This window comes from Numida meleagris, chromosome 25 (genome assembly GCF_002078875.1).
Source record: "Numida meleagris isolate 19003 breed g44 Domestic line chromosome 25, NumMel1.0, whole genome shotgun sequence".
Lineage (NCBI taxonomy): Eukaryota > Metazoa > Chordata > Aves > Galliformes > Numididae > Numida > Numida meleagris.
Genome location: NC_034433.1, coordinates 448,974 through 476,949, shown reverse-complemented (window position 1 = coordinate 476,949; position 27,976 = coordinate 448,974). Strand labels below are relative to the sequence as shown.

Below are 27,976 nucleotides of genomic sequence, written 5' to 3'. Positions count from 1 at the left end.
TGCAGGACCACACCACGGCACGGGGCTGGTTGTGGACAGTCTCCCATGGAAGTGGTTTTGCTCAGGAAGGAGCAGGACAGTCATTGCTTGCTGGTTGGCCTATTGACTAGTTGGGTTTTCCAGCATCTCCGCAGCTCCTCTGCTGTGCCTGGCGGACCCACACTGCGTCTGCTGAAAAACGGTGACTGCAGAGCCCCAAGTGGCCGTCATCCCTGGGATGGGACAGCAGCGCCTCGTCCCGCTTGGCCCCTTGGTTGAGGAGACTTGAGAAGCACTCCAAGGAAAAGCAGCTGATGTGCTAAAGCTTCCAGGAAGGTGCCTGCCTGCATCGACAGGAGGGAATGGAAAGGGATGTTCCAGCTGAGCAGCGTGGTGGTGAGGGCCGCTCCGGAAGGTTAGGTCTATTTCTGGTACCCACGCTGTTAAATGGATGATGATAATTTGGAATGGGCGCAGAGAAGAGCAACAGGGATCCAAGGGATGGGGAGCGCGAGGATGGAGAGAACTCAATCTGTTCTGCTTATTAAAAATAAGATCAAGGGAATGAGTGCAGCAGAACGTATAGGATCCCTCCTGGTTAGAAAATGGGTACTGGAATGGTTCTGTGATTTAGTGGAGAAAAGAATAATAAGAACAAACGTCTGAAGTTGAAGCCAAAGAAAATTCAAATGGGAAATGTGAGCTTTTTCTTTTTCTTTTTGCTAACACTAAGGATGATTAACCACTGGAACAAACTACAAAGAGAAGTGGTGGATTCTCCATTGCTTTCATTTCTAATGACTTCATTTCTTCATCTTAAAAAAAAAAAAAGGACAAATACAAACATTCTCCATCAGTTATTTGCATTAGACGATTTCAAACCAAGTTCGAATCTGACTTGGTACGAGCCTTCCCACTGGGCCAGCCATTGCCACGATGAATTCCTGGCCCTGTTGTGGCAAAACTGTCCTTTTCCTCAATTTGGACACGGGTCAGCAGAGAAATCTAAATCACAAATGGTGCAAATTCCCATTGATTATTCCCAGCAGTGAAGGACCAGCATTAGACTTGTCGGGCAAAGAACAAAGCTTGATCAGCAGTGACACTGTCAGCAGTGCACTGGAGCGCTGTTCCTTTCTTCCTCAAGTGCTGGAGAAGGAAACTCACTTTTCCCAAGGCAGCAAACTCAGTCCTCATGAGAAAAGGCACTTTTGCAAATTAAAAAGGTCCCATGAACGAGACCCAGATGTTCCAGGCAATGTTGTTCTTAGTAATAATGAATCGCACATGCCCGGCCCTCCCCACCAACCCCGACCTTCCCAAGTGTTCTCAGGCAGAGCCTTATTAACTCCATTGCACAGGTGGCAGCGGTGCAGAGGCCCATCCTGGCACTCTGACCCATTGCACTCGAAGCTCTGAGCTCCTCCGACCCCTCCCACGTCTCCTGGGGGTACAGTTCTCAACACCTCTGCAAATCCCCTTGCAAACCCCGCTGCCCTGCTCGGCCAGCTTTGGGAGCGCGTGCTGGGCTTGGTGGGTGAGTGGGGCAGGGAAACATCCCCGGGGGGCACAGCAGGAACGCGGGGTGACTTTCCACTGCTGCTGGTGGGGGTATGCGTGGCAGCACGGGAGATTTATGGGGACAGTTCTGCCAAACACTTGTGATCCCACAAGAATTGAGCGTCGTGTCCCGCAGCGCCTGGCAGGACCACACATCTGCTGCTTTCCAATTGTCTGTGCTGGGACATTATTCTCTCCCTTGAGACCTCATGGTCAATGGCTTTTATTTCTTGGGCTCGCCTCTTTAATTAAGGAGTTGCTTCTCACTCAAAGTACGGGATAAGCAAGAGTGAGAGCAGCATGCTTTGGAGACTGCCATAACAACCCAAATGTCAGCTCACCCTCCACGCCGGCTATTAGAGCTGAGTGAAGTGGTCGCACTGTGGGTCTTGGGATGCCGTGGTAGAGCGGGCACTGATGTGGGTGAAAACAACTTTGACATTCCTCAAGTTGCTCCTGCCATTTCTCTAAGTAAGCCTTTATGATTTGTCTGAGCAGCCGAAGCTGGGTCCTGCTTTGCCCGAGCTCCCTGTGCTCGATGTGTCAGTAAACACTTTGCATCCTGAGAGTGAAATAGCTGCCACACTTTCCCCAGGCACCACACGCTGAGGTTTCTTCACAGCCCGATATCAACGTGCCTATCACCCAGCTGACAGCATTTCGTGCAGGTACAGGAGCTCCGGATTCATTGGCAATCACACCTGAACTTATTAATCAACACCCAACAGTTAACGACTAGCTAATTTGCTCATGTAAACTTCCTTTAAGCGTTAGATAATTCCCAAGGCTCTGCACCTCCTGGCACAGCAGCACCGCTTTGCTGTCTGCTTTTTGGGCGCCGTGTTTCACCACCCGGGCCCGGTGCCCTCCGAACGCTGCCGTCCATTCTTTGTCATGCAACCAGGCAGCACCGTGCAGCGCGGGGCTGGGGCCGTCACCCAGCGGGGCTGGCAGGAACGCGGCACACAAAGCGTGGACAAGGTGCTGAGTTCAGCCCGTCAGCTCAGAACCGTATTTGCTCACAAAGCTTTCATAGAAATAGGACGCATTCTGCTGTTCGATTTTTTTTTTTTTTCCAGTGGAAAAAGGTCTGATTTTTGCTTCCGGATACTGATTATTTTTTGAAGTGCAAATCATTTTTTGGGAAGGTGACGGGGCGCTTTGTGGCTGTCCCATTTGGGAAACGGTGAAAAAAAAAGATTGAAACGAGAGAGGTTCTGGCATTTGGAAGCAAACAGGGTGAGCTCCTTGACTGCTGTGGGCCAACCCCACAGCAAAAGGACGCTCCACGGGAGCGGGCCAACACCTTGTCCCCGCCGGAGGAGGGGATGGACAACACGTGGAGGGGGCTTACAGCACCACGAGGCTGCTGAGGTTCTGGAAGGCGTAATCGGGAATGTGCCAGATCTGGTTGAGTGCCAGCGTCATGGCCTGCAGCGCCGGGAGGCGGTTCAGCGCTCGGACCGGGATCTCGGTCAGCGCGTTGTCGTCCAGCCACAGGTGCCGCAAGGACAGCAGCCCCTCGAAGCTCTCGTCGGGCACCACGGAGATGAGGTTGGCATCCAGGCGTCTGTGTGGGAAACAAACGGGGTGGGGAAGAGTGAGAGACGGATCCAGCATTGCTTGATGTGCCCGCAGCGTTACGCCAAGGGAGCTTTGGTGCCGAGGCGGGATGGATGGATGGGCAGGGAGAGGGGTAGGCCTCAGCAGGAGGTGTCAGCACGGGGCCCTGCCTGCGCGCCGGGGTTTCCTGATGGCCACGAGCCGCTGCTGGCGGCTGGAAGCAAAGCAGCCGGGCTGGTCCCTTGCACAAGGACGCAGCAGGTGGGCACTGTCAGGCTGTGGCTTGCAGCCCTTCAACCCCGCTTCAAAACGAGCATCACAGCCGCGTTACCCAGGGCTAGGCTTGTCTGCCTGACCCCGCAGTGCCAGCGCTCCGGCACTGCCCTGCTCGGGGTGCCCTGCTCCCTCCCACAGCTGCAGGATGCACGGCAAAGCCAAGCAACATGGGAGAGGTCCCATTCGAGAGGAAACACTTTGCCTGAAAATGTGATAGGAGCAGTAACACTGCTCGGGGTCCTGCATGAGATCTGAGCATCGAGCACTGCCTGCAGGGCCGCGGGTGCAGGAAGCACCGGGAGCGAGTCAGACCCTATGTCACGGCGCAGGAATTAAGGCTGTGTGCTCCGTATTGCACAAGTCCAGGCCTTTCTTTCTCCTTGATTTGCCAATTGTCTTTTTTTTTTTTTTAATCGTTGTGGAATCCTTAAGGCAGTTGAAAAGCAGAGATTTAATTTGGTTAGAATCCGTAATTTTTAAGACTTGCTTTTGTTCCAGAACAAAATGAGAAGCCAAGAAATATTAAGCTTATTATGGGGAAAAAAAAAAAAAGTTAAAAAAAAATAGGTTTGGGAATCATCTCTCGTAAAGATCTCTTATTTCAACAGCAGAGAGCAGGATAAATGCGTTATCTGTAGATTTCGAAATCAAAATGCAAGAGGAAAACATTTCAAATTTGGATGGACTACCAGGAACCACTTACACCACGGGGGAGGAAAACTCCAATTTCCACCCGTGGCTGACAGAGCCTATTGTATTTTCCCAAATTATCGGGAAGAAGGATCTCTGAATTCAAATTCACGAGGGGAAGGCGCTGGGTCTCATCAGAGCTGAGGGAGGCAGGGAGCAGCACCGCCTGGCCCAGCCCTCGGACCCGTGCTCACCCGTAACAAGAACGTGGTACAGAAATTCATCTTTTTGGCTACTGAATGGAATATTTTTGATAAATGTTGAACACAGAATTCAGGACACGCTTCCTAGAACCCTATCTAAAGCTCAAGCCTGCAGCAGAATGAAAGCCCCACCGTGTGCATGGAGCAGGGGTGGCTCAGGGGTGAGCTGGGATCTCTGCTGTGGGTGCGATGGAATCTGGGGACCTGACTTTCCATGGTCTGACAGTGATAGGACAAGAGAGAACAGCTTTGCTCTAAAAAAGGGCAGGTTTAGGTTAGATGTTAAGGGGAAATCCTGAAGGGTGGTGAGGTTCTGGCATTGCTGCTCGCAGCTGTGGGTGCTCCATCCCTGGAGGTGCCCTGGGTGGGGCCGGGTGATCTCTGAAGTCCCTTCCAACCCAACCACTCCATGAATTTCTTGGGTGAAAGATGGAGATCACGCTGGAAAGCAGAGGAAGGCATTTCCTGCATGGCTGCTCTGACCTGCGTGGACAAAGCAGGAGATTTGTGCCCACCGGAGAAGTGCAGTGCAGCCTTCCTGAGGTCTCCCTTGGACAGCTGCCCCTGGGTGCAGCACGCACGGCTCAGTACAGAGGCACCTCACTCTGACACCACGGCTGCAGTGTGGGTTGCACGAGTTGCACTTGCGTTGCTGCAGAGCAGCTCATTCTATTTCCCAGTGGAAGTTTTTCCCTCAGCTCTACTGGTTTGGAGGGGCAGCTGGAGATGAGAAGACACATCACACCCAAACTCACTGTGGTTGCTACAGGGTTTGCATTTTTGCTCAGAACACCAGCGTGAGAGCGTATGTTCTCAACTTGGCGAGGAAGAGCACGTTGCACATTCTGCCTCAGTTTATCCCATATCACCCAGTTCAGCCCCATTCATCTTCCCATGAAGACAAATTCAAAGAACAAAGAGAAGGACAGGAAGCCCTGCAGCAGCTCAGGGGAAGATTAAAGAGTTTCTGTGACAATTTTCATCAAAATATTTCGGGACAAACAAGAACTTTTTGACCAAAATTAAAACTCGTGTGGGAAATGTTAATCTTCGCTTAATTTTTCCATTCCTCCTTCAGCATAAGAATTCTGTTAGTTTTTGGCATCATTGTTTGTTTCTCAGAAGTAAGAAAAAGAAGGAAAATAAAAACGAAAAGTACTGCTTACTTAATCCCTATATGTTTACTGAAAATTGTTTTAAAGTGAATACTCCGTTTCAAGTTTAATTAATTAAAGAGCAGGCAATGAAAATATCTGCTGAGAAGAGTTATAATATTTCAAAACCAAATTGAGCTTTCAGAAATGGAGATGCTGAAAGAGAGCCAAGGGCTGATACCTCGGGCTGTGCTGTCCAAGATGGGTTCGCGGTGGCTTAAAATGGGTTCATAATGGTTTAGGATGGGTTTGTGGTCGTCCCAGATGGGTTCATAATGGTTTAAGATGGACCAGGATGGGTTCATGCATTCAGGGTGCCCCCAGTGCTACTGAGCTCCCTGTTCTGCTTTGGCCGTGAGCTCCTGTGCGAAGCCACAGGAACGATCCACAGGAGTTTGGCTTTGGAGCGATGGTGCCCAGGTGTTAGAGGAGCTGTCAATGAAGCCAGATTTCCTCACAGCTGTTTAGCGTACGCTCAGTAAAGGCACTTTCTTACATGCGCGGTCCTGCAGGTACCAGAGCAGTGCCAGTGAAGCAGGATGGGTCCTTGGTGGATTTTCTGAGGTGCTCAGAGGTGTGGAGGTGGATCCCTATGGCCAGTGCAGGGGTGATCACTGAGGTTCATCCAGCGGGTTTGTAAGCGCTCCTGCATGGAGCGTGCTGCAGCTGGGCTCTGCTCCATGTCTGGTTATTGCTGCCACCGGGAGGACCCTTCTGAAGGCCGAAAGGAGCCCCACGTCTCCCCCCTCTTCACCTCCACCATGGTGGCCTGGTGGCAGCGTGGGGTGCTGTGCTGGCTGCTGTCCCTGGGAGACACTATCTGCCGCCTTCATCTGTTCCAGCCATGTCATTGCTGCCTTAACCTGCTCCTGGGTGCCAAAGCCAGGCCCCAGCCAGATTCCTCAGCAGGGTGAAAGGGAGCATTAATGAGCTGGACATCCCTTCAGATACCGTGGCCTGATGGGACTGTAGCCCAGCCCCGCATGGAGCTAGAGGAGGAAAATGAAGAGGAGGGAAGGGTCGAGCTGACGGCATTCCACCTCTGTCTTGATGGGCAGAGGATTTCTGATGTGCCTTCACAGTGCTGATGAGGGAACAGGGAGCACAGACTGAGCCGTGGCTGCGTTCCTGGTACCAAAAGACCTCTGGATTGTTTAATTCCTCCCCGGGGAGTTGCTGGCTCTTTCTGGAATAGAGGTGCATTCTTTCTAATAAAAGCTGTGCATGTGGGGATTGCTAATTGCTATGGCTTTCAGACAGCTCTCCACTCTCTTCTGGAAGGAGAAAAGCTGAAGTTCTTGGCAAGGAGTTGTTAGTAATTATCCCAATTATACTAAACAAAAACCAACCCAACAGTTCTCTCCTTTCTTCAGTGTGTGACTCTGGCTCTGTAAGTGTTTTCTGTTATGATTTATACCTAAGATAATTGGGCCGATTAGCGGGTAAATGGGACGGCACAGGCTGGGGCTGGCTCCTCACCTTCCACGGAGATTTTTTAATCTTTATTTCACCAAATCACTCAGTTGGTTTTCCTTGCAAGCATTAACCCATTTGTTGCTAACAGAAGACTCCCTTGCAGAGCTGCTGGAAGTGGGACTTGGTGCAATGCCTGCTGCTGAGCAGTGCTGTAGGTCTGCAGAGCGGATGAGACACACCACAGTCTCCAGATGTCTGCACGGACAAGATTTCCCAGTGACTTCACAGGCTGAACCAAGAGTGAAGGCACTGCGGAGCCGTGTCCTGATTGGTGCAGGAAAGAGCCAACTCTAAGTGGGGCACTGAAGAATGATGGCATGTGAAATCCATCAGCAGCTCAAAGTCTCCGCTTATGGCTTCAGGTCTGGGTTTACTACTGGTAGCTATAGGGCAGTGATGTGGTTTCAACGTGTCGCCCAGCCAAAACCAAAACCATCCTCAAAGTGCCCAGATTTTGCTCTGTTTTCTATTTTAAAACTACTGGAGTAGAAGGAGAGGGATCTGCTTGGGAAGAAAGTCTCTCAGCATTAGGTTTACGAATCTGCCCATATGATCTTTGTTCCCTGAGCCATGTTGGAGGAGCAGCTCAGCACCAAATGCAGGTGCTGGTGCTTCTGCTGCAATCCGTTGCTTTTGCTGGCAGCTTGGGGAATCCAAAGGGACCCAAGTGGGTGGGAGAAGGGAAGCCCTTCCCTGTGCAGGAAGGCACAAGGCAGCCTTTGTGTGGGTGCATGTGCAAGAGCCCAGCAAGATGCAGGGTCACAGCTGGTTCGTGAGGGCTTTGAAGAGCCACTTCATTGCTTTGAGCATTGTCAGCGCTGGATCAAGGCCTGGGGAGGACACGCCTGTCTTCTTGACATGAACAGACCAGAGACCATTCTGGGAATAAAAGCATTCCTAGAAGGAACCAAACAGGTAGGAAAGCCTTTTCTAAAGAGAAAAATCCCACAGTGGGATATTCCTCCTGCTCAGCATGCAGAAGACAAGCCAATGCAGTCAGTGACACCACCCCAGGAGGTGCAGGTGTAGGTAGGGGTTACGTGCAGTTGCCAGCACAAGGTAAGGTTTGTGTGAATCCTGACTGATCAAGCTACCATCTGAGATCTTTGCTTTCCCATGCCACAGCCTCAGCAGTTCCAAGAACTGCTTCGTTTCAAGAGCTGCTTCCAGGATCACTTCAGAGTATGTGCAAGTGTGTTTCCAGGACATCTATGAGCACATGCCCCTGCTGTATGCAGCATGACTGGCAGAAGCGTGCAGCGGTGGATAACCAGAAACGCTCTGTTCCCTAACAGATGTGGTGCAAATCTGTGACTGGCAGGAGCAACTTTGCCCCAGACTTTCCAGCACTTACAGGGAGAGCTGCCACCTGGGAGCCAATAAGCACACAGGATGCCATGCTGTCAGGAAACATCCTGACTGTGGATGCTGCTCTTCCTTCCTTGCATGCAGTAGAGCTGGTAACAGTGGCTGTCTGGATGCCTCACACAGACAGTGCACATTAATCTGTCCGCAGTGTAGACTCTGCAGTGCTCTCCTACAGCCCCATCACAACATGGCACTGCAGCCTTAGGTCCCTATTCATCCTCCCAGCATTTTTGCAATATATTTGGCCATTATTTCCCCCGATAAAGGTGGAGAAATCTTGCCACCAAAAATCATAGGCAGCCCTGAGTGGTGCTGGGCTGTTCTCCATCCAAACACGGGAGATCCTCTGCACCTTCCCCATCCATCGGCAGCAGCATAAAGAAAGGAGGGTCTGGAGAGAGCCGTGACCTTCGAGGGAGTGAGGACTCTTCCCAGAGACCACCCCTTCCTCAGGGAGTGAGGTGCTGCCTACCCCAGCCCCAGTGTACATGTGTCTGCTGAACAGAGCTGATCTCACCAGAACTGTCTAATTGGTGCCTTCGGGCAATCCTCTCTCTCTTCCTGTCTGAGTTTATCTTGAAAGGCTCGATTGAGTTACCTCCCATCCCATAATAGCATCTAAGTTCCTTGTAGTAATATAAGAAGGAGATGATGTCACTGCAGCTCAGCTTCTCTGATAACTCGGTAATGACTACGGCCAACACCTCTGCTCCTCTCTCAGGCAAAACTCCTGGATGCACTGAGTCAGCTCCTGGCTTCCAAGCTCCAGGGAGCTCACTGTGCTCAGAGTTGAGGGCCCAGCGAGGGAGGACGGCTCCAGAGCTGCACAAAGAGCTCAGAGGGATTCCTGGATCTCCCCAGACCAGCTCCGTGCATGTGGCCCCTCCTGCCAGGCACAGAGCTGGGCACACAGAGAGTCCCTGCGCCTTCCCAAATAACCTCAGTGAGGAGCAAGGGCTCCTTCTGTCAGTAGGTACCAAAAAGGATAGGAGAAGAGAAGCCAGGGACCGCACTGATAGCTTGGAAAGTAGGTTCGATCTCTGCTCTGCCATTTGTATCCTGGCGGTCACACAGTGCTGCACACAGTGGGAGGCACTGGCACCGCTGCCCAGAGCTGTGGGTGCCCCATCTCTGGAGCCATTCAAGGCCAGGTTGGACGGGGCCCTGTGCAGCCCGACCCTGGGGCTGGCAGCCCTGCCCACAGTGGGGGGTTGGAACCAGATGACCTTTAAGGTTCCCTCCAACCTAAGCCACACATGATTCTAAGTTTTCATGTTATTGAATACAGGAAGCATTGCTTTGCAGACCTGCTCCAACACCTGGGCCCTCTGCCCCTGCCACAGGAGAGCTCACAGCGCTCCAGAAAAACTTGCAAGAGTTTCCTAGCTCCATTTCCAGACTAAAAACTCTTGTGAATACCATCCCAGGCAATGAATGAGGGTTCAAGTTGCAAACATGTTCCCAGCCTCTTGGCTGGGCAACACGACTTGGTGGAAAAGTCTGCAGGGCTCTGCTTGAAACTCAGCGAGTCTTCACTCCTGACTTAATGGGACGTGCACCTCTGGGAAGCCCTCCACGAGGGATGCTCAGGAAATGAAATCAGAGCAATACCTACACTCCACACAAAGTGCTTTTGGTACAGACAAGAGGGCTTTGTTATCTCCAGCTGCAGACACCTCCAAAACCCCTCAGGTCAGAACCGTGCAAGAAGGACTGCCAAAATCCCTGTGCAACTCTGGAAATTGCTGACAGGCGGGCAGCTGCTGCGCTGATCCCTGATCTGCCCTTTGCCTGGGAGCCTGGCACTGCCCCCTGTGCCCACGGTGAAACACAGAAGGTGCAGAAACAGCCAGAGACTGAGCAGAGGAGGTCCTTCATATTTGGTGTTTGCCAAGCAAAGAGCTAGGAGGAAAAGTGCAGTTGCTGGGGGCAGGAGGAGCAGGACTTGCTCTGGGGAGACGGGCTCTGAGCAGCTCACTGTGCCCTGGGAGCTCCCTTGGGCTGGGAGGGATACTGGGACGTCTGCCTTGCTCCATCTGCTCTCCACATGTGATTTGACACGGAGGGACAAGGCTGATGGAGACAGGACTCCAGGTGTGCACTGTAGTGTTGGGTTCAGGCAGTCACTGCTGAACTGATAAAGCAGCTGGGGCTGCCTGGGAGGGGTAACACTGAGTGGTGAAAGCAGGGCTTAGGCAGCATGACTGGGATTTAGACCTTGCTGCCCAGTGCCCCTGCTCTGCCACGGGCTCACTGTGACCGTGGGTGGGCAGTTGAGCTTTCCTTTGCCTTCTCCTTCCTCTGCACAAAGGGAGCAGTAGCTTTGCCCTGCCTCACAGCTCGAGGGTCTGCAAAGGGAGCTGCCTTCCTGCAAGGGTGGTTAGCACTGCAGGAAACAGATTACTTGGGCCGTCTACAGCCCGGGCTAGGAGGGACCTCCCAGACCTCTGCACGGAGCTCCTGCTGCCAAAGAGATCCCCTGCTCCCATGCTTTGCTGGTGGAGGAGCTTGAAATCTGCCAGGTTATGAAAGAGGCAGAGAGCTAAAGCTGACAGCAGCCTACGGCATCGCTGTGTCTTATGCAGAGGACCCAATGCTGCATATATGTGGTCAATTTGAATAGAGCCACACAAAAATGTGGTGGGTGATGTACACAGAGCGATGGGAGATGAGAGATGCTCAGCGTGTCTGGTACTCGTGCTTTGATGGCGCATGTGTGCACAGGGGGGAGGAGAGGAGCTTATTTTTAATTACAATTTTTTGATTTCCAGGGGTAGAAAAAACACATTTCACCCCATGTTATTCATGTAGAAGTTGAAACCAGTTTTAGGGTCTCTCCATAGCCAATAGGGAAAACCAGACCGCTCCAGAGAGCAATCCACCCACCAGACAGGGCTCTGAGATAGCAGCGATGATTCACGCCCTGGAGATGCTGATCATTTTCCACTGCTGACTAGCTGAGATGAGTAATATCAAGATGGCTAAAGTCAGAGGAGATGAATCCACCTGGTCCGCCTGAGGGAGATGTGGCACAGCGGAGGCTTACCCAAAAGGAAGAGTGGTTGGTAGCGAAGCCATAGAGGATGACTCAGAAGAACTGATTTCCTCCCTGGCAGCACCCTTCCACCATAAGGGCAGGACCCAGCGCTCTACTCACAGCACCAGCATGAAGCCATCAGTTCCTGTTCCAGCAACCTGGCTTCCCAACTACAGTCCTGACCCAGAGTGACCACTGTAAAGCCAAGTTCCAGCACGGCCGATCACACTGCTGGTCTCTGAGGGCTGCAAAAGGAGGCAGGGAAGCTGCTTGTTGGGTCCTACCAAGAACGCGGTCACAAAGCCACGGTTTTGGTCCCTATAAAAGAGAGTGATGCACTTTCTGCCAACCGAGCTTGACAATGGCTTTTGAGAATGTAGTATTGCTCATAGCTGCAGTAAAAATGCTAGCACTTGTGAAAAGTACTGGGGGACACTCCAAGAACAGCATGGGGAGAGAAGCTGAAAGGCAGAGAAAGCTGCTGGAATAAGAAATAGGATCCAGACTTTGTTTCCCAGTCTGGGTTACTCCTGAGCCCAGGCCAGGCACTCGGATCAGGCCAGTGTAAGCAGGGCAACAACTCCAAAATCTGAATCTTGAGCTGGGTTTGTATTTTAGCACAGCTTTTTGTCCCCAAACCTGGTCTAAAGAATCCCAGGCTATGGATGCCAGCCCTGTTGACATGCACAGATCTCAGTGGCAACTGGGGCTGCTCACAGAGCAGCCCCACACACAGAGGGTGAAGGGGAGGCGGGGGTGAGCAGCAGGTTGGATGGCAGCACACGGAACCAGAGAAATCTGCAAGTCACTGCTATGTCACGCTGACCTTACAGACGTCTCCTTCTTCCTATAGCTTTTATCCTCTCATCACTCAATGGAAACAACACCTTCCTTAAGCCTTACTGCATCGCCTGTGATTTATAGAGAAGATTATTGCTGCTAACAGGGAATGGCTAAATCTCAACTAGATCAAAGATGTGGAACGAGGAATGAATTGACTGAGCTCTTCAGGCCGTGGTGATTCCAAAGTCTTTTTTTCTTCCTTCTGTCATAAGAATTTATATGCTTGTGAGAAACTGATCAGGTGGGAAGCTTTCCTGCTTTGTCTACATCAAAGTCCACATGTTTGCAAATTGCTATAAGTCATTCTTAGCATTTTAATCTTTAGCGGTATATATATAACAATAATTACCTGCCTTGAGGGACAGGGGATGAAGTAGTCTGCTGAATTTCCTTAAGACTCCATAACATTCCTGCTAAAGATCTCAGGCTGGTGACACAATGGGTTGGAGGAACGAGATTACCTTTGTTAGAGGTACCATTTAGAATGGAGTGGAATGGAGTGGAATGGAGTGGAATAGTTCATTTGGAAGGGTTCTACTGAGTTTCTCCCCCAAAGCACCTATTTCTCTCTCTTGACCAAAGGGTACTGCTTAGATACAAGGAGCTGAGCTCAGATGGAGCCCCCCACCCTGCTGATGTCCCACTGTGGACTGGGTGACTGCACATGTGTTAGTGTCTCTGTGCCATCTGTGTCCAGGCTCTATTCCCGGGCTGCCTGGGGCCTCCACGAGCCAGTTCTCTGAGGGAGGAGAAATGAGCTCCTATGGGTCAGGAGATCAATGAGTGGATGCCTTTGTCCAGCAGGGAGGAACGTGACCGGGTGCTCTGTGTCTACACAGGCATGCCCCTGGCCTAGGGATGCCCAACGCTGACACCAGCCCAGGTGAACCTGACACACACTGAGCCCCTCCCCACAGCGCTGATCTGCAAGAAGCTCCAGAAGGAGCCAGTTCTTCTTGTCTCTTTCCATGAGTATTTGGAAAAGAAAAATGAAGAGTTTATCTTGATCTCTTAATCCACCAGGTTACTTTTCTCTTTGCTTTCTCTACCCCTGCAAGCCTGGTAATTATAATTCCTAGCACCTGCTCGCTTTGAAACACCTTGGACTCCCTTTGCCTGGCATAGGAACAGACACAGTGCCCATCTGCTTTAGGTAAGTGCTCACAAACCACAAAGTCGTTAATTAGACTGACACACGACTCTTCCAGCACACACATGGTATGTTGTTACTGCACCTACAAACGACTGGTAACCAGATTCCCTGCCAGGGGATCACAACCGGATCAGAGCATGACGTAAGGCCTTGGCACCCCTCGCGGGGCTCACAGCATTGCCATCAGGCCTGCGTGTTCCTTCTAATCCTGCCCTCGGGCTTCCCAACATGCTTCCCAGATAAAGCAAGCCTCCCTAGCACTTGGTAGGAGGCTTGGTCTCCAGTCAGTTCCAGTCTCTTCCTGTCCCATAGTAGTCCTTCTAACAGTTCTCAAAACTGCTGTTCTCAGCTCCCGCTTCATTTGACTCCTCCTGAGAAAAGAGTCGAGTACTCAGGACTCTATTTTTCTTCCCCATAAGGTACATACTTTCCCTTCAAATCCCACCTGAATCCCAGAATGACGAACACGGACATCAAATGCAAATATCTGAAAGAGCAAGAAAATAACCAGCACACAGTCCCCTTCTGTCTAGCAGAGCTGTCTGTTCCACCCCGCTCCTGCTGGCTCTCAATTTCTCCTCCCTGTTCTGCTGCCCTCTCTGCCCAGCTGAGTCGCCAACTTGCAAGGCAGATAGTTAATATTCCGTGAAGTGCCACGCAAGCCCGGTAACTCAGGAGCCGTCACGATGCGGCATGAGGCCGCTTCCCTTCGGAATGGAAAAAAATAGTCTCTGGGCAACAGGAGTACACTGGGTCTCAGATAGCCCAACCAGTGCTGCTCGGAAACCTTCCTGTGGCGACTTATGCGTGTTCCAGGCTGGCTAATATTTTGGCAGCGAATACACAAGTCCCATAAACGTGTGGAAAATGACTCAGATATTAGAAAAAGAATTAAAAAAAAGATCTCTCTAACACAGACCTGCACTGGAGGCTTTTGGCCTGAGGTTAGCTCCTGCAAGTGGAGAAGTCATGGCAGCACCGGTGGCATCCAACCAAAGCACCTCGGCTCTGTATCTGCCTAAAGACACAGTGACTGCCTGCACCGAGACACGCTGCTTTTCAAACTGGGCATCATTTATCCCAGTGGAGCTCTGCCCTGTTAGAATGGAATGAGAAGGAAAAGCATCTCCACTTCCAATGTGAACCGGGAGAACTGCAGCCCTGAAGGCAGCGCCTTCCCCTGGGGGAGCAGCGCAGGATGGAGACCAGCAGGTCATGCTTGCACCACTGTGAGGCACAGGGGTGGGACAAGTCTGTCCTCCCCCCACCCCCGGAGCAGGGCTGTGCCTCCCAGCCACTCCAGGCTCTCATCAGACCAGGTCTGGGGCCTTCACCGTGCACAGGTGTCCTCAGGAAAGTGGAGAAAATGGAGAAAAATGCACGTGCCACCTACACTTCCATGTGTCCCCTACTCAGGAAAACTGCACCTTTCAGTGACGTGTGACTTTTGGTGAGTGCAGTAGCACAGAGCTGCTGTAGATACAGTTACTTTAAATGAAGAGCATCACCACAGCTTCAGCTGCGTGGCTGAATCACTAGACGTGTTGTAAGGCATTTCCTACTCTGGCACAATGACCCCTTGTGTGGGTAGGACTCGCGTGCTGACAGCTGCTCCTCCTCTGTGCTGCCCATCAGGTCCCTTCCCCACTGTGGTCTGCAGCGACGAGGACAGAGCCCCTCCTGGGTGGACATTTTCCAGCATTCCTTGAAAAGTGCATTGGCTCTGGTGGCCTTTTCATCACTATGCACACATGGGGAGCTGTAATTTCAACATCCTTTACCACAACAGTGTTCCTTCCATGAAAACCACCCTCCCTTCAATGCTAAGTGACAGTAATCTTTGCTTTAATTGGAAAAGAAAAGGAAGAAGGGACAGAACATCCTTGACAAAGGAACTAATGACTCAAGTGCTGGGAAGTCCTGCCCCCAAGGGACTGTACAGCTCGCAGCATTGATTCTTAATGACTTACAGAGATTGGAGGTTTGGAAGATCTCTCAGTGCCTCTGCAGGGATGCGACTCAGCTGATTGTTCTGCAGCATCCTATAATTAGAAAAAAAGGAAAACTTTGTAAAGAGTAAAAACAAAAAAAAAAAAACCAGAAAAGAAGACTGACCAAATGGAAGAAGTTGCTGCTTATTTCTGAAGCTGTCCTGGATCCTGGGCAGAAAGCTGGGGGAGCTGGTGCTGGTCACCTGGGGCTCCTAGGCAAGCAGTCCAGGCCTGCCCTGGACTGGCAATTCCGGCAAGGTGACAACCAGATCCTGGGCTCAGCCTCTCTCCCTGCCCTCCTGGAGCAACACTCGTAAGTTTTATGGTTTCTCATCACTGTATCCCTGCACAGGGTCAGGTTTTTGTCATGAACCTACCTGCCCCCACCAGAGCTGGGACACCATGGACACACCATGGGACAGAGGCAATCCCACCGTGGCGGCTGGGCACAGTGCCTTCAGAAAGGGATGTTTCACATAGCTGAGGCTTCTGTTTCCAAAACCTTCAAGGAGTGGTTGAAGATGAATGAAAACAGGATTAGTGCTTAGGGGGCTGTCGTAATTACTACCGGTGTCAAAGGGACAGAGCAAGGCCTTAGTGGTGGGGCAGCCCAAACAGCGCTGGTGCAAGCAAGGCATTCTCTCCCTGCTGAGAGTGGTAGCTCTGCTGCAGAAAGCTGAGACATCTGTCGTGAAAGGAAAGGTGGGCAAATGACGATTGTAGAGAGAATCTCGTTAAAAGGGGAGCTGTAGAGAAATACAGGCCACGCAACTCCTGTTACATCTCTAGAAGAAAATGGGAACTTTTTGCCAAGCTTTATGCACACCAGAGACAAAACAGTGATGCATGGAACAGTCAGTGCTGGCTTGTCAAATATTTGTTGTGTCAAAGCAATCCAGATGCTTTCTACAGGCATAGACATCATCTATCATGCCTTTAGCTTTATTTTTATAGATGCTCGATACTGGCATGCAGTCCTGCTCTTATCAGCAGAGGAGATAAGTTTGATGCAGCACAAGAAGGCGGCCATACACAAAGTGATAAACTGTTCTCTCTCAAGTGAAAGACATCTCAGGGTCTGCAGGGTCTACCCTGGAGCTGACATTGAGCACCACTGCTGAGGGGAGGATGGCTGCTACCTCTGCTGGCAGCTCACACCCACAAGAGGGGGTGCAGGTCACTCTGACTGGGGTCAGCACAAATTACAGTGCTCCACAGGATCATGTTTTAGTTTCAGAAATGCAAGGATTATTTACTGGGAGAGACCACACCTGGACAGCCAGAATAATGCTGGGATCATGTCCCATCACACCATGATCCTTGCACAAGGCAGTCTCAGCAGACTCACAGCCCTCAGAGGCACAGGCCTGTGCATGATCCAGTGTCCCCATCTTGGGAGGCCGAAGTGATTCAGCCAGCACAGTCAAAGGGCTGTTATTGCTCAAGGCAACTGTGCCTGGAGCTTGTGTATCAGGCTTAAAGACATTCCAACCTCTGCACGTTCCTCTTCCCTCCCCATGGGAGCGTCTCCCTTAGATACGTCACCATTCCCTTGGTCTCAAAGATGTTTCTGTTCCGCCTGGACTTAGGGCTGTCAGAGAGGCAGGGCCTATCTGGGGATTCCTCAAGCATCCCAAATCACCTGCAGACCTGCCCTGCTGGGACAACGTGCCCTTTTGGTGATGTTTTTGATGCGTGTTCACAAGCCAAGCCAGCCAGCGCCTGCCCTGCACCACCTGAGAGGCTGAGATTGCAGCTCAGGGTGGGACGTGACCAGTGTGACCCATGGGGAAGGGTCCAACCAGCCAGGAGAGGCAGTTTGTGCAGAGCAAGGCCACTCTCGTCATGCTCACTCCAGCCTACACGCTGATGCAGAGCAGCCCAGGTGGGTGGTGGCAGCAGGGCAGCGTGCGGGTGGGAGCGTGGGGTCAGCATGCTTGTGTGGGCAGGCGCTGGGCAGCACTCACACCAGTGTCTGTGCGGGCACGCTGTGGGCAGCGCTGGGTCTGCACACTCCCATGGGCCGGTTGAGGCTTGCTGAGGAATGGAGCAATGGGGTGGGCCATCCCCAGCTGGCTGGCTGCGGGGGTGCCAGCTCTGCAGCCAAGAGGATGCACCCAGGCATTCTGCCCTCCGCGTTTCGGGGTGAGGCAGGCTCGGGTTGTGCTTGGAATCTTTCCCTGTGGAGTTTGTGTGGGATCCCTGCTTGGCTAGTGAGTGCTGCTGTTGCTACGGCATGTTCAGCCAGGAAAACAAGAGGTCTGGCAGTCCCCTCTGTGCAGCAGAGGGATCCCTGAGTGAGGGTGGGATGCGGTGTGAAGCCATGGCAGCACAAGGTCTCCCACACGGCCAATTAGGACCCGTGCTTCACAGCTGAGCTCAGCTTGAGGATCAGGGTCCGGGCGGCTCACAAGGAGTTCTGGAAGGATGGGGCAGTTTCCATTTTTCCAGAGCTTCTGGATTAAGAACATATTCTGCTGCCCTGGAAAGCTCCGAGGGTCGGGGAGCACAGACTGAGGAGACAGTTTTGGAGGGAAGTATCTTAGCGAAGGACAGAAGCAGCCAACGGAGCTGATTTCTGATGATGCTGGCCCCGAAGCGTGGATCCTGGACCATTGGTCTTCATGGGGAGGGTCAGAGTTGGCCGTGCTGCAGAGCAGAGCCCTGGGAGAGGTGCATTTACAAAGTCCTCTTGCAAAGAGATGTTCCCATCAGTTAAGAAGGCTGCGGAAGATCAGCTGCCACTGCTGAGCATCCATCACTGCCAGCCTGTGCTCAGCTCAGGGAGCCGAGGACAGATCTCACCTCGCCTTTGGTTTGGGATGGGCCCGGGGCTCAGTCCATGAAGATCTTGGCACATTCCATTGTGTCATGGTGGTTTTTCAGCAGCCAAGTGCCTGGCTTTTCACTTGCTCTCTTCCAAGGCTCCACACACCTGCTTCCCTGGCTGTACCCCGCATGCTTTCTGCACAGGCCTATCTTTATGGCCACTTTCCAGGTGGTTTCTGTGCAGTGGAGCAGCCGGAGGAGGCAAAGCCAAGAATCTGGTCCTGCTTCCAGAAGCTCTGGGATTCACTCTGAGGGCAGGGAGAGGACCATCTGCACAGGCAGGTTTGGGGAGGAATTCCCAGGGTGTTTCCCATCCTTTTTTAAACACAAGTTAATTCTCTGGAAAGACTGGGAAAGCACCAGGCCCCTTAATAGCCCAAGAGCTTACTTGGGGGCATGCACATGACTGCAGTGAGCTCTAAGGCCCCAGCACATTGAAATTAATTACCATCCCCATGTCCTTGGGGGACACCGCTGTCACCACAGGCCAGAGCTCTGAGCCCGCTGTGAGTCAGCTCCGAACAGCTGCAGGCTTCAGCTGGGTGCAGGTGGGGCAGCCATGCCCCCCCATGCCTGCTGCCTGGCACGACCCGTGACAGAGAGTGCACATCCACAGAGGCAATCTGTCCTGAATTGCCCTGGTGCCATCTGCTCCAAAGCCCGCTAGTCCTGCCATTCAGGTGTGGAGAAGTGTTTCCTTCCTCACTGCAGCACTCCTCGTCCTTAAAGGATTACTTCCGTCCTTATTCACCTTTCTTTGAGGGCAAGTAACCTCAGTTGACTCATTTTTCCTATAGTTCATCCATCTTGCCATGGGTCTCTGGCATCTCCCCCAGCCCCATTTTCAGCTGCCAGCCCCCAGCTCTGTCTGTGCAGGCAGTTATCCCAGCAGCCCATCCCGGAGCCTTTGCTGGCTGTCAGATGGAGCCTGGCACCTCCAGCGCCAGGGAACAGCCTGGCAGGTGACTCATCCTCCCCACGTCCACTTCTCCTTTGATTTTCCATGGAAGCAGGCCGGTTAGCATCAGCTTGATGCCTCGGCCCTTTTGAAAGCAAGGAGACAGGACGTTCCTCTCTGTTCCTCACTTTTAATACCTCATATCCCGGCGTTTCTCTGATCTTTCCTGCCTCATGGGCTTTTCAGATTCCCTCTCCAGATACCTCCTTCAAGATGTGTGGCTTGTTGCTGCAGATTAAAGTGCAGAGAAAAGCACATGACGGCAGGAGTGGTTCTACTGGTCCTAAGGGAGCGAGGATCTGATCTGGATGGGGAGCAGCGTGGAAGCAGCTTGGGCCACCGCGCCCTGCCCAGTGCAGCTCCACAGGACATGGATGCAGCTGGGGCTGTCTGGTGCTCCCCAGCTCAGCATGGCCAGCATGGAGCTCGCTTCTGCATGCTCTGACTGCAGTGCAGGCACCCTGACTTTCAGATCTCTGGCACCTGCCCTCCTCAGCACCTCGTGCTTTTCCTCCCTCTTTTCTCCGTAGAGGAAATCAAAGAGAGACCCAATCCTTGCCAAGAGCTCTCCCAAGGAGAAAAAGCTGCATGCTCCTAACATGTGCCGAGGGCAACTTTCCACCCCTGTTCCAGCAAATGCCCATGGTCCAGCCTAACTTTTCTGTGTTCCTCACCGCTTGCTCCCCTGTCACAGTGACAAAAGTCTTGGAGCCGGGTTAGTCCTCTGCAGGCCTCCATGGGAGGTGGGGTGGCAAAAATGTAAGGCAGCCCTGCGGCCAGAGGGGGTGGTGTGACAGCCCAGGGGCCGCCCTGCGTCTCTGGGCACAGCCTGGCTGAGAGCAGGGCAGGCTGTCAGAAGCAGGAGGTGTCGGGCTCAGCTCTATCTCCAGCCCTTCCGCCCTCTCCGTGCGGTGGGTCCGCTCCCCGAGCTGCCCCTGTCAGTGCACGCAGGCGTCGCGCAGAGGCAGCACGCTCCTCGTTACTGCAACCTGCAGGGAGCTGTGCTCTTACCTTCTGCATCAGTAGTTACCTGGGCCTGACACAAATAGAAATTGATCAAAAGCGGCTTTAAAAGCTCCCGAGTTCCTGAAGTAGAAAGTTCCTCTTGTTGAAATTGGGTGGGAGAGCTGCGGTTTTTCCTCAGTTCCTTTGATTTGTTGCCTAATGCAGGGGATGGATAAATCTCTAAGCCCTGAGATTTAGGGCAGGATTCATACTTTACATCTTCAGAAGACATAGTAAACAGCCCTATACTCTCTAATCCTGGGAGCAGGTTTGTACCTGCTCACTCTGTATAAACTGGACCGGCTACAACAATTTCACATTGCGGCTGAGTTCAAAACATCCCTTTGGGGATGAAATGTTTATTGCAGGAGATTTTTAAGATGGTTCCCGACAGAGAGGAAGAGGGATTCCCGGCTGAACACTCTGTGCAGACCCCGCGGGACTGCCACATGGATGCAAAAAGCTGCATGACTCCCTGAGCAGCCAGACTGCCCTGGCCTGGGGAACCATACCCTGGGGAGGAACTTGCTGGTGGCCTTCACCCCTCGGAGCTTCCTGAGGGTGGGAGCAGTCCCAGCCCTTCCCCAGTGGACAGGCAGAGGGGGGGGTGGCCACTCTGAATCGCATTTACTGGGGCTGGCGGTTCTCAGGCACAGCCCTGATGGCTGCGGAGCTCCAGGACCCGGCTGTGTGGGCCCACATTGCCCTGAGACACCACATCTGGGGGACACTGCCCCGGGGGATTGGGTGAGTTTTATCCCAAAGGGGAACTTGTGCAGATTCTCCTGCAGTGCATTTCCACGTAGCATGGAGGACTGTGCCCTGGAGGTGACCTGCTCATAGCAGAAGGGAGGAAGCAGTGCTGGGGATGCGTGCTGGTCCTTGGGGTGAGTGCAGCTCCTCAGTCACCAAGGGGGATGTCAGCCGCTGTGTGTATAGCAACTGCCACTGCAACACTTTGTGGAGTTGCATCCTGCAAGCCCCAGTGCGCGGCCAGTGCCTGGCACAAGGGTGCTGGGGGCAAGGGTGGTGGTGGTGGCTGTGTAGAGGGGAATGAATTACTTACAGAATCTTCAGGCTGTAGAGGCCAGAGAAAGCTTCCCCTGGGATACTGGAGATCTGGTTTCCAGAGAGGCGTCTGCAGTGAAAAGAAGAGCCAGTAATGCATCAGCATCCTCGTAACGACAGCTCCTTGTCTGCAGACACTTAACAACTGATGCATCTTGCCGCAGCCTTCCTGGGGAGAACGCTGCAACACCTGCAAGCTGCACCGCAGCTGCGTGCTCCGGCAACCTGGCGTGTGACCCCTCCTTACAGCCTGGGGAACAGGCAGAGAAAATAATGACTTAGTACTGCTGCCAGAGCTGCTGTTTTCAGCAGCCATCCAGCGACTGCCCATGGCTGACATCATTCCCTGCACAGAAATCACAGCACAGGCTGCCTGTGTCAGGGAGCTCTGCCGGGGCTTCGAAAACCAGGACAGAAAAGGGAAAAGGGGCTCTGGAATGAAGGCAAGAATAGGGACAGAGTGGCCTGGGGAAGAGATTGATGTGAAGGGGCGGGAAAGGCAGACAAAGTGCAAAGCAGCCTCACAGATGAGAGTAGGACCCCCAGGCTCACAAAGAGCAGGGGACAACGTTCAGAAGTGAAACTGGCACGATGACCTGATTCTTAATCGCAAATTACTGCAGCATTTCTGCTTTACTTTCTAATCCCCAAGCACTCAGACAGGTGCCGAGTTTGGACTTCCCATAAACACATGGTAAGGAACTTGAACTGGAATATTGCATCCCCCAAATGAGACAGTGAACATCATTTGTGACCAGGCGTGTCTTCAGACTCTCGGGAACTCCAGACCAGACCCAAGAGGCTGGCACAGACACTAGGAAACACGCTGCATTATTCATTTAACATCGGCAAAGCCCGTTTCCTTTCAGATGCTTTGGCTGTGAAGAAGACAGGTGCTGAGGAGGAGCAGCATAATCCAGGCTGGAAGCAGAGCAGGCTGCAGTGAGGACTCTGCAGAGGTCACGGAGAGGATCTGAGCCTTTCCAGGCGTCACACTCACTGCAGCAGAGCCGGCTCGTGTGGGTGCCCAGGCTCTCTCCTTCCCTGTCTCTCCCCTGGGTAATACAGAGAAAATTACTCCCGTAATTAGGCCTCTGACAGCATAAACAGCACAGGGTCGTCCCTTTAATGTGTGCGAGCAGGTTGTAACCTGCCTCTTCGCAGCATGCAGGCTGCCTGGCAGGCTGGGCTATTTGTCACCTGGGGGCTGTGATTTGGGGTAATTGCTTCTTTTGATTGCTGATTTCCACATGGGAGGGAGCGTTGTCCAGGAGACTGGAGTGCTCGCCTGGAGGGGAGGTGTTCCTGCACGGATCTCAGCCGGCTCCAGGCAGATGTCCCAGCTCCTCCCTGGGGGCTGCCTGTCCCCACCTCCCTGGAGCTCCTGTCTGCCCCTGCTGCAGGACTCCGGCGTGTCGGCATGTGCCTCCTGACTTGTTTCCTGGCTGCTGTCAGCTTTCGTATTGATGTTCCCGGGTATGATCCGGTGGTTGAAGGACTCACTCCTGCTTGCTGGGTCCCTAAATGGAGCTGGGACCTCCAGGACTAGCAGGACAGGAGCGTGGAGCTTGTGGCTCTTGGCTTGGAGCCCGGTGGCAGGGATACATGCCAGGGCAGCTTGCAGCATCTCAGTACCACAAGAAAACAGAACTTGGGGTTAATGAGACCCGTGGGAGGTTTCACTGGGCGCTGTCCATGGGTGAATCTAGAGGCACAGAGCATCTCCCAGCACCAGGAAGGGCAGCCATATCCCTATTGCTGCTGCCTCTGTCCTTGGCTCTGCCCCATGGCGGCTATGCCATTTCCCAGCTCACATCTGGCCTCCAGATCTCTCCTCTACTTTTGTCTCCTTCCCAATGCCAGGGATGCCAGCCCCTCTCACCAAGGTGTGGAGCTCTGCGCTGAGCCAAGGAACAGGCACAAAAGGATGCAGCAGCCACAGCCACTGCGCTTGATCCACCTCCCAGGGAAACTGCCCGTGTTGTAGGGGATCCAACATGGCCTATGCTTACTTGTACGTGTGCCCAGACCGAGAGGTGGGAGATGCTGAGGTTTTGCTGTTCTAGAGGGGTACATGGATGAGATGTACACACAGGTCTGGGAGTGTGGGCTTTGGAGGCTTGCTGTGCCTCCCAGACAGGAGGTATATCACAATGCTGTGGGTGGTATCCATGTGTCCCAGGCAAGGGAGCTGTGCCATTTCTCTGAATGTAGGCCAGGAACGGGTTGGTCTTTTGGGGTGTCCCGTCCAGCAGGAGGAGCGGCCACTGGGAAGAAATGCCTGCTTCCATACTGTTAGCTCCTGGGTCGGCCCGTGTAAGCTTCAAGACACAATGGGATCTGTGTGTGTGACCCTTCCTCTGCTTGTTGTTGCCTGGCAATCTCCCTGGTGCTTGGTTCCTTCTGTCCCTCTCACTCTCTGACTATCCAGCAATCTCCCAGCCTGGCAGAGAGGCACCCATTGAACACATCTCCAGAGGCAAGATTCAATACAAAATTCACTGAAATGATCATTTCCTTTCTATTTAAAAGGGAACAATAATATTTGAAGTGATGCTGCCAGTGTGACTTCCCTTGAGACAGCTCTTCATTTGCTTCTTCTGTGGACCAAAGCAAAAAACTCCGCAAGAAAGGACCAAGAGGCAGCACTCCCTCGTGCCCCAAGCATGCAGGGGAAGGGGAGCTGCTGTTGTAGACATGAATATCTGGCCCACAGCATGCTCAGGTCTCTTTTTAGGACTAGAAGTCTTGATTCAGCTGCACGCTCTTCTGTCCCAGAGCTATACGGTGAGATGGATTGGCAGGAAGGGAAAGCTTTGCATTTAAAATGACAGATGGAAGAGGGAGAGAAGGGGCAAGTGGAAGGTGAGTGGGAGCCAGAGTTGGCTGACTATCTTTGGAAAGCTTGCATGTTTGGTGGATTTTAGATTCTGTTCCCCTCCTTTCTCCCCTCCAGTGATTTCTGGGAACATTCCTCCAGGCTTTGATCTGCATTCCCAATACACTCCAAGTTGGAACAAACTCATGGTTTACCACTTCATGGTTGCTGAAGTTCAGTTACCACAGGCTCCCACCCCCTCCTGTATCTCGGGCTTCTTGGTCATGCTACAACTTCCATGGCACGCCCCAGGGCTGTTTGTTGGGCATGATTGCTCATGTCATGCGCTCAGACAACATGATGATGCCCTTATCATTCACATTAGGAGGCAGGAACATTGCCCATTGGCAGGACAGGACAAACACACATGTCCATATCCCAGTGGAATTTTCCCCTTGCCAGATCATTACTGTTCATGTCAGCCTTCCTCTTTGATCTCCTGCTCTGGTTCATTTGTCAGGCACTAATATTGTCAAGGCAGAATCTGTTCCCAGATAAACCCTCTGCACTCCTGTCTAAACGGTGTCATCATGTCAAGATCGTGCCATCCCCCAGGTGCACGGGGGACCAAGGGCTCCATGCTATGCTTGAGTTTATTCTCGTGCTGGTGCAAAGCAGGAATTAAGCCAATTAAGTCATGCAAGTGAAAACATGGTACATTTGAAGAAAGAGTCAGGCTTGGACTCTCCCTTCCCACACAGGAATCTGCAGCTGGTCCTAGTGCGGTATCACCTGGAGGTGTCTCTAACATGGTCTTTACTGCGTTACTCCATCCCTGAGGAGGAGACTCTGCAGGCCTGTTTCTAACCCAGCTATCCATGCCCCCACCAAATGCCTGTTCCAACTCGATAGATTGATGGCATTCGTTTCTTTTGTTTATGGTCCTCAAGCCAGTTTTCAACCCACACGAATGTTCATATGCAAGCTAGTTTGGATTCATTTGCCAAGGAAGATTTAGTAAGACACAATTCCTCATTGAACAGCCCAATACAGGACGCTAAATACCTTCATTTCATCCTCTTATGTCAAGGTTTTCAGGGGAGATTTGCTCCCTTCAAACCTTCAGAGTAGTTTAGAATTTTGTCTCCAATCCGTGTGCCTCACTTGGGATGCCCTCGAGCAGTTAGTTGTTTGAAGACAGCTTCAAGAGCACCAGGGGCAGTGATTCTCCCTTGCAAGGATTTTTCAAATGCTGAACTCTGTCCCAGCACAAATGGAGGAGAAAAAGAACAGAAATTTCCAGCCCTCCACAACATTTTGAGTTGGACTTGGGCCTCCTCAGTAACATTTTTCAATATGCACAATGGAGAAGCCCTTGGAAGCCCAATTTTCCTGTCTTCACCTGTATCTTGGCCAACATCTGCCTCCACACCATGCCAGATTGCATGGGGGTGACATTTGGAAGGCTTCATAGGAGGAATTATCCTTTAATCCTCTCCATGCTGTTGTTCACCCGTTGCACTGATGAGCAGCGCTGTCTTCTGCCAAGGAGCAATGTCAACCAGGAGAACATAATGTCCTGGATGAACCAGGGCTAGGTGTCTTGTCTCTAACGAGCCGCAGAAGAGCTCCAACACGGTGCTCGGTCACAGCATCCTGCTGCTTTAGGCACAGGAGCTGGGCAGTGTCCTGGGGAAACACAGCACCCAAACGTTCAGAGGACCTGCACCTCACAGAGCAGAGCTCCGGGCTGCAAGAGCTGCCTAGGAGAGGGGAGGCCACAGCTCCTGCTGCTCCTGGATCAATGCACAGCACAACACTCCCCTCACAGTGAGTCCCTCAGCCCTCGGGGCCCAAGAAGAGGCAGGTGAAAGAGCCAGTGGCTGGGAAGGGGTCTGATCTTGCCGCTGTGCCCCGGAGCGGGAGGTGAATGGCAATGAACACCTGCCTTTGGCTGCAGTTTCTCTTCTTGGCATCAAGCTCTCGTGTTTGGATTCAAAGCATGGTAACAAAGCCCTTGCCGGGGAACACATTTCAACATGTTGTTATTCCCAGGCCGGCTTTCAAGATCCTCTTTCTATTCCTTCTCTACTGATTGCTCTTGTTTCTCTTGGCACCCAGCTCTGGCTTTTCAGGCTTCATTAACTGGAATTTATTAGCAACTTTAAACATTCTTCCCGCTGCCAGAAAGAAAGAAAAGGGAAAAAAAAAAAAAAAAAAAAAGGAGAGAAACAAAAAGGAGACGCAATAAACTCGGGGCAGCTCCCTGTCTGCGTGAGGCCCGCGTCGGAGCACCTCTCTGCCACCAGAGGCCTTCAGAGGGGAGGGCCCCAGGAAGGGCCCCTGTGTCCCCGTGGGCCTCTGCTCCGTCCCTGTTGAGGTGGATGTGATGGGTGCTCATCAGAGCGTTTGTCCTCAGCAGCAATGGGAGCACATGGCCCACCCATGTCCTCTTGGCAGCTGTCTTTCCCTTCATTGTGTCATTTTCTATCCCTCACTAGAAGCACTGACTGCCTCAATGTGTGACCTGAGCCCCGAGTCACAGAATCATGGGACACCCTGGGTGGGAAAGGACCATGAGGATCATCGAGACCAACTCCTGGCTCAGCTGCTCCTCATGCACCTCACCCTCCAGACCCTGCCCCATCTTCGTGGCCCTCCTTTGGATGCCATTGTGTACTCAGACTTCAATCAGCACAGTCTAACAGAAGGCTGAGACTGGAATTCTCATTCTGCTCCACCACCCTTCCCAGGATGATTTGATCCATCTTGGGCCTCAGCTACAATCAGAGTAAAATCCTACTTCATTTGTGTGTACACTGCACAGAAACCGTCACAGACTAAACATGTTCTCTGGAAGTTTATGCATTTTTAGTTGAAAAAAGGTAGATCTGGATAATTTCAGAAAGCGTGTGCCCATGTAAGTTAGGGGCCAGAATAAAAGGGGTGGCCAGCAAGGGCTGAACAATGAACTTTTCCTGAGAGCATTCTAGCTCTGGATCTCTGACTGCCATGAAACTCCTTCACGAGGAGCCTGAGGTGGTGCAAAAGCTGAGACACAGAAAGAGGAGGCAAAAAAGGGGATGTGAGAAAGCACCGGTTCTTCTCCAAGCCCCCGTGACCCACAGCAGTGGGGCCAGGCCTCACACAGAGACTGCAGCCACAGAGCAGGAGATTGGAACTGGGAGGAGCTCACGGAGGAGGCAGAAGAACGTGAACTTTCTCCACCAAAAAGGATGAGAGCAACAGATCGCATCGGTGCGTGTCCAGGGCCCGGAGTGACAAGGAGACTTTGAGATATCTCTGAGGATTAGAGGGAGGTCAGAACATCCCCAGCAGATGGGAGCTGCCAGGGGACCCGTACAGGAGGTTTGAAAATCTGCGCTGAATTTGGCAAATATCTTGGGCCAAGGAACCTGCATTTCTTTCACCCTGTTTAAGGCACCTTTGCAATGAAGCTTTTCAGTTTCCATTTTGAAGTCACTTTTCCTTTTCAAGTTTGACTTGAAGTAAAAGAATAAAGGTCACGAAGCAAGCGGAAAATGAAAGGGAATATTTTGCTTTAGGTCAAAGGAGTCCTCTTGGGTTGACAGCACCCCCATGATATCAGCTTTTGTTCAGTGTGAGCTGAATTGTCCAATTTTTCTTGATAGTTGCTGAGACCTCAGTCCTGCCGCCCAGTTTATCAAGAATGCAAACAGGAACATAATGGTGTGAGACAGGCCACGAACCCACAGAGTTCTGCTGGGGGCATGCGGACACACGGGATTTCTTTGCTTGATTCTTGCGCACATCCTGGTATCACAGAGCGTGATCCCATCCTCAGTGTGAAGGTCCTGATGTAATGAATGCTTTGGGATGAAAATTTGGGAAAGTGAAAGCTGGAGGGGAAATGCCGAGTAAGATGTAGTACTGGCCCGTGACAACCCTATGAACAATACATATACACACAGTTGCTGGCTAGGTGCTGTTGTTGAAAGGATCACTTTAATTCTTAGTATTATA

At 52.2% G+C, this 27,976-nt stretch overlaps 1 protein-coding gene across 2 annotated transcripts in view; it reads right to left on the bottom strand.

The window, feature by feature from the left end:
* Positions 1-27,976, bottom strand: part of LGR6 (leucine rich repeat containing G protein-coupled receptor 6) — an 80,577-nt gene that overhangs the window by 21,363 nt on the left and 31,238 nt on the right. For both annotated transcript variants that reach the window (XM_021376957.1, XM_021376958.1), the window contains exons 3-5: positions 21,152-21,223; positions 15,273-15,344; positions 2,894-3,109 (exon numbers count right to left, since the gene is read on the bottom strand). In XM_021376957.1, coding sequence (XP_021232632.1) covers positions 2,894-3,109; positions 15,273-15,344; positions 21,152-21,223 — 360 coding nt within the window. The remainder of the gene's footprint in view (positions 1-2,893; positions 3,110-15,272; positions 15,345-21,151; positions 21,224-27,976) is intronic.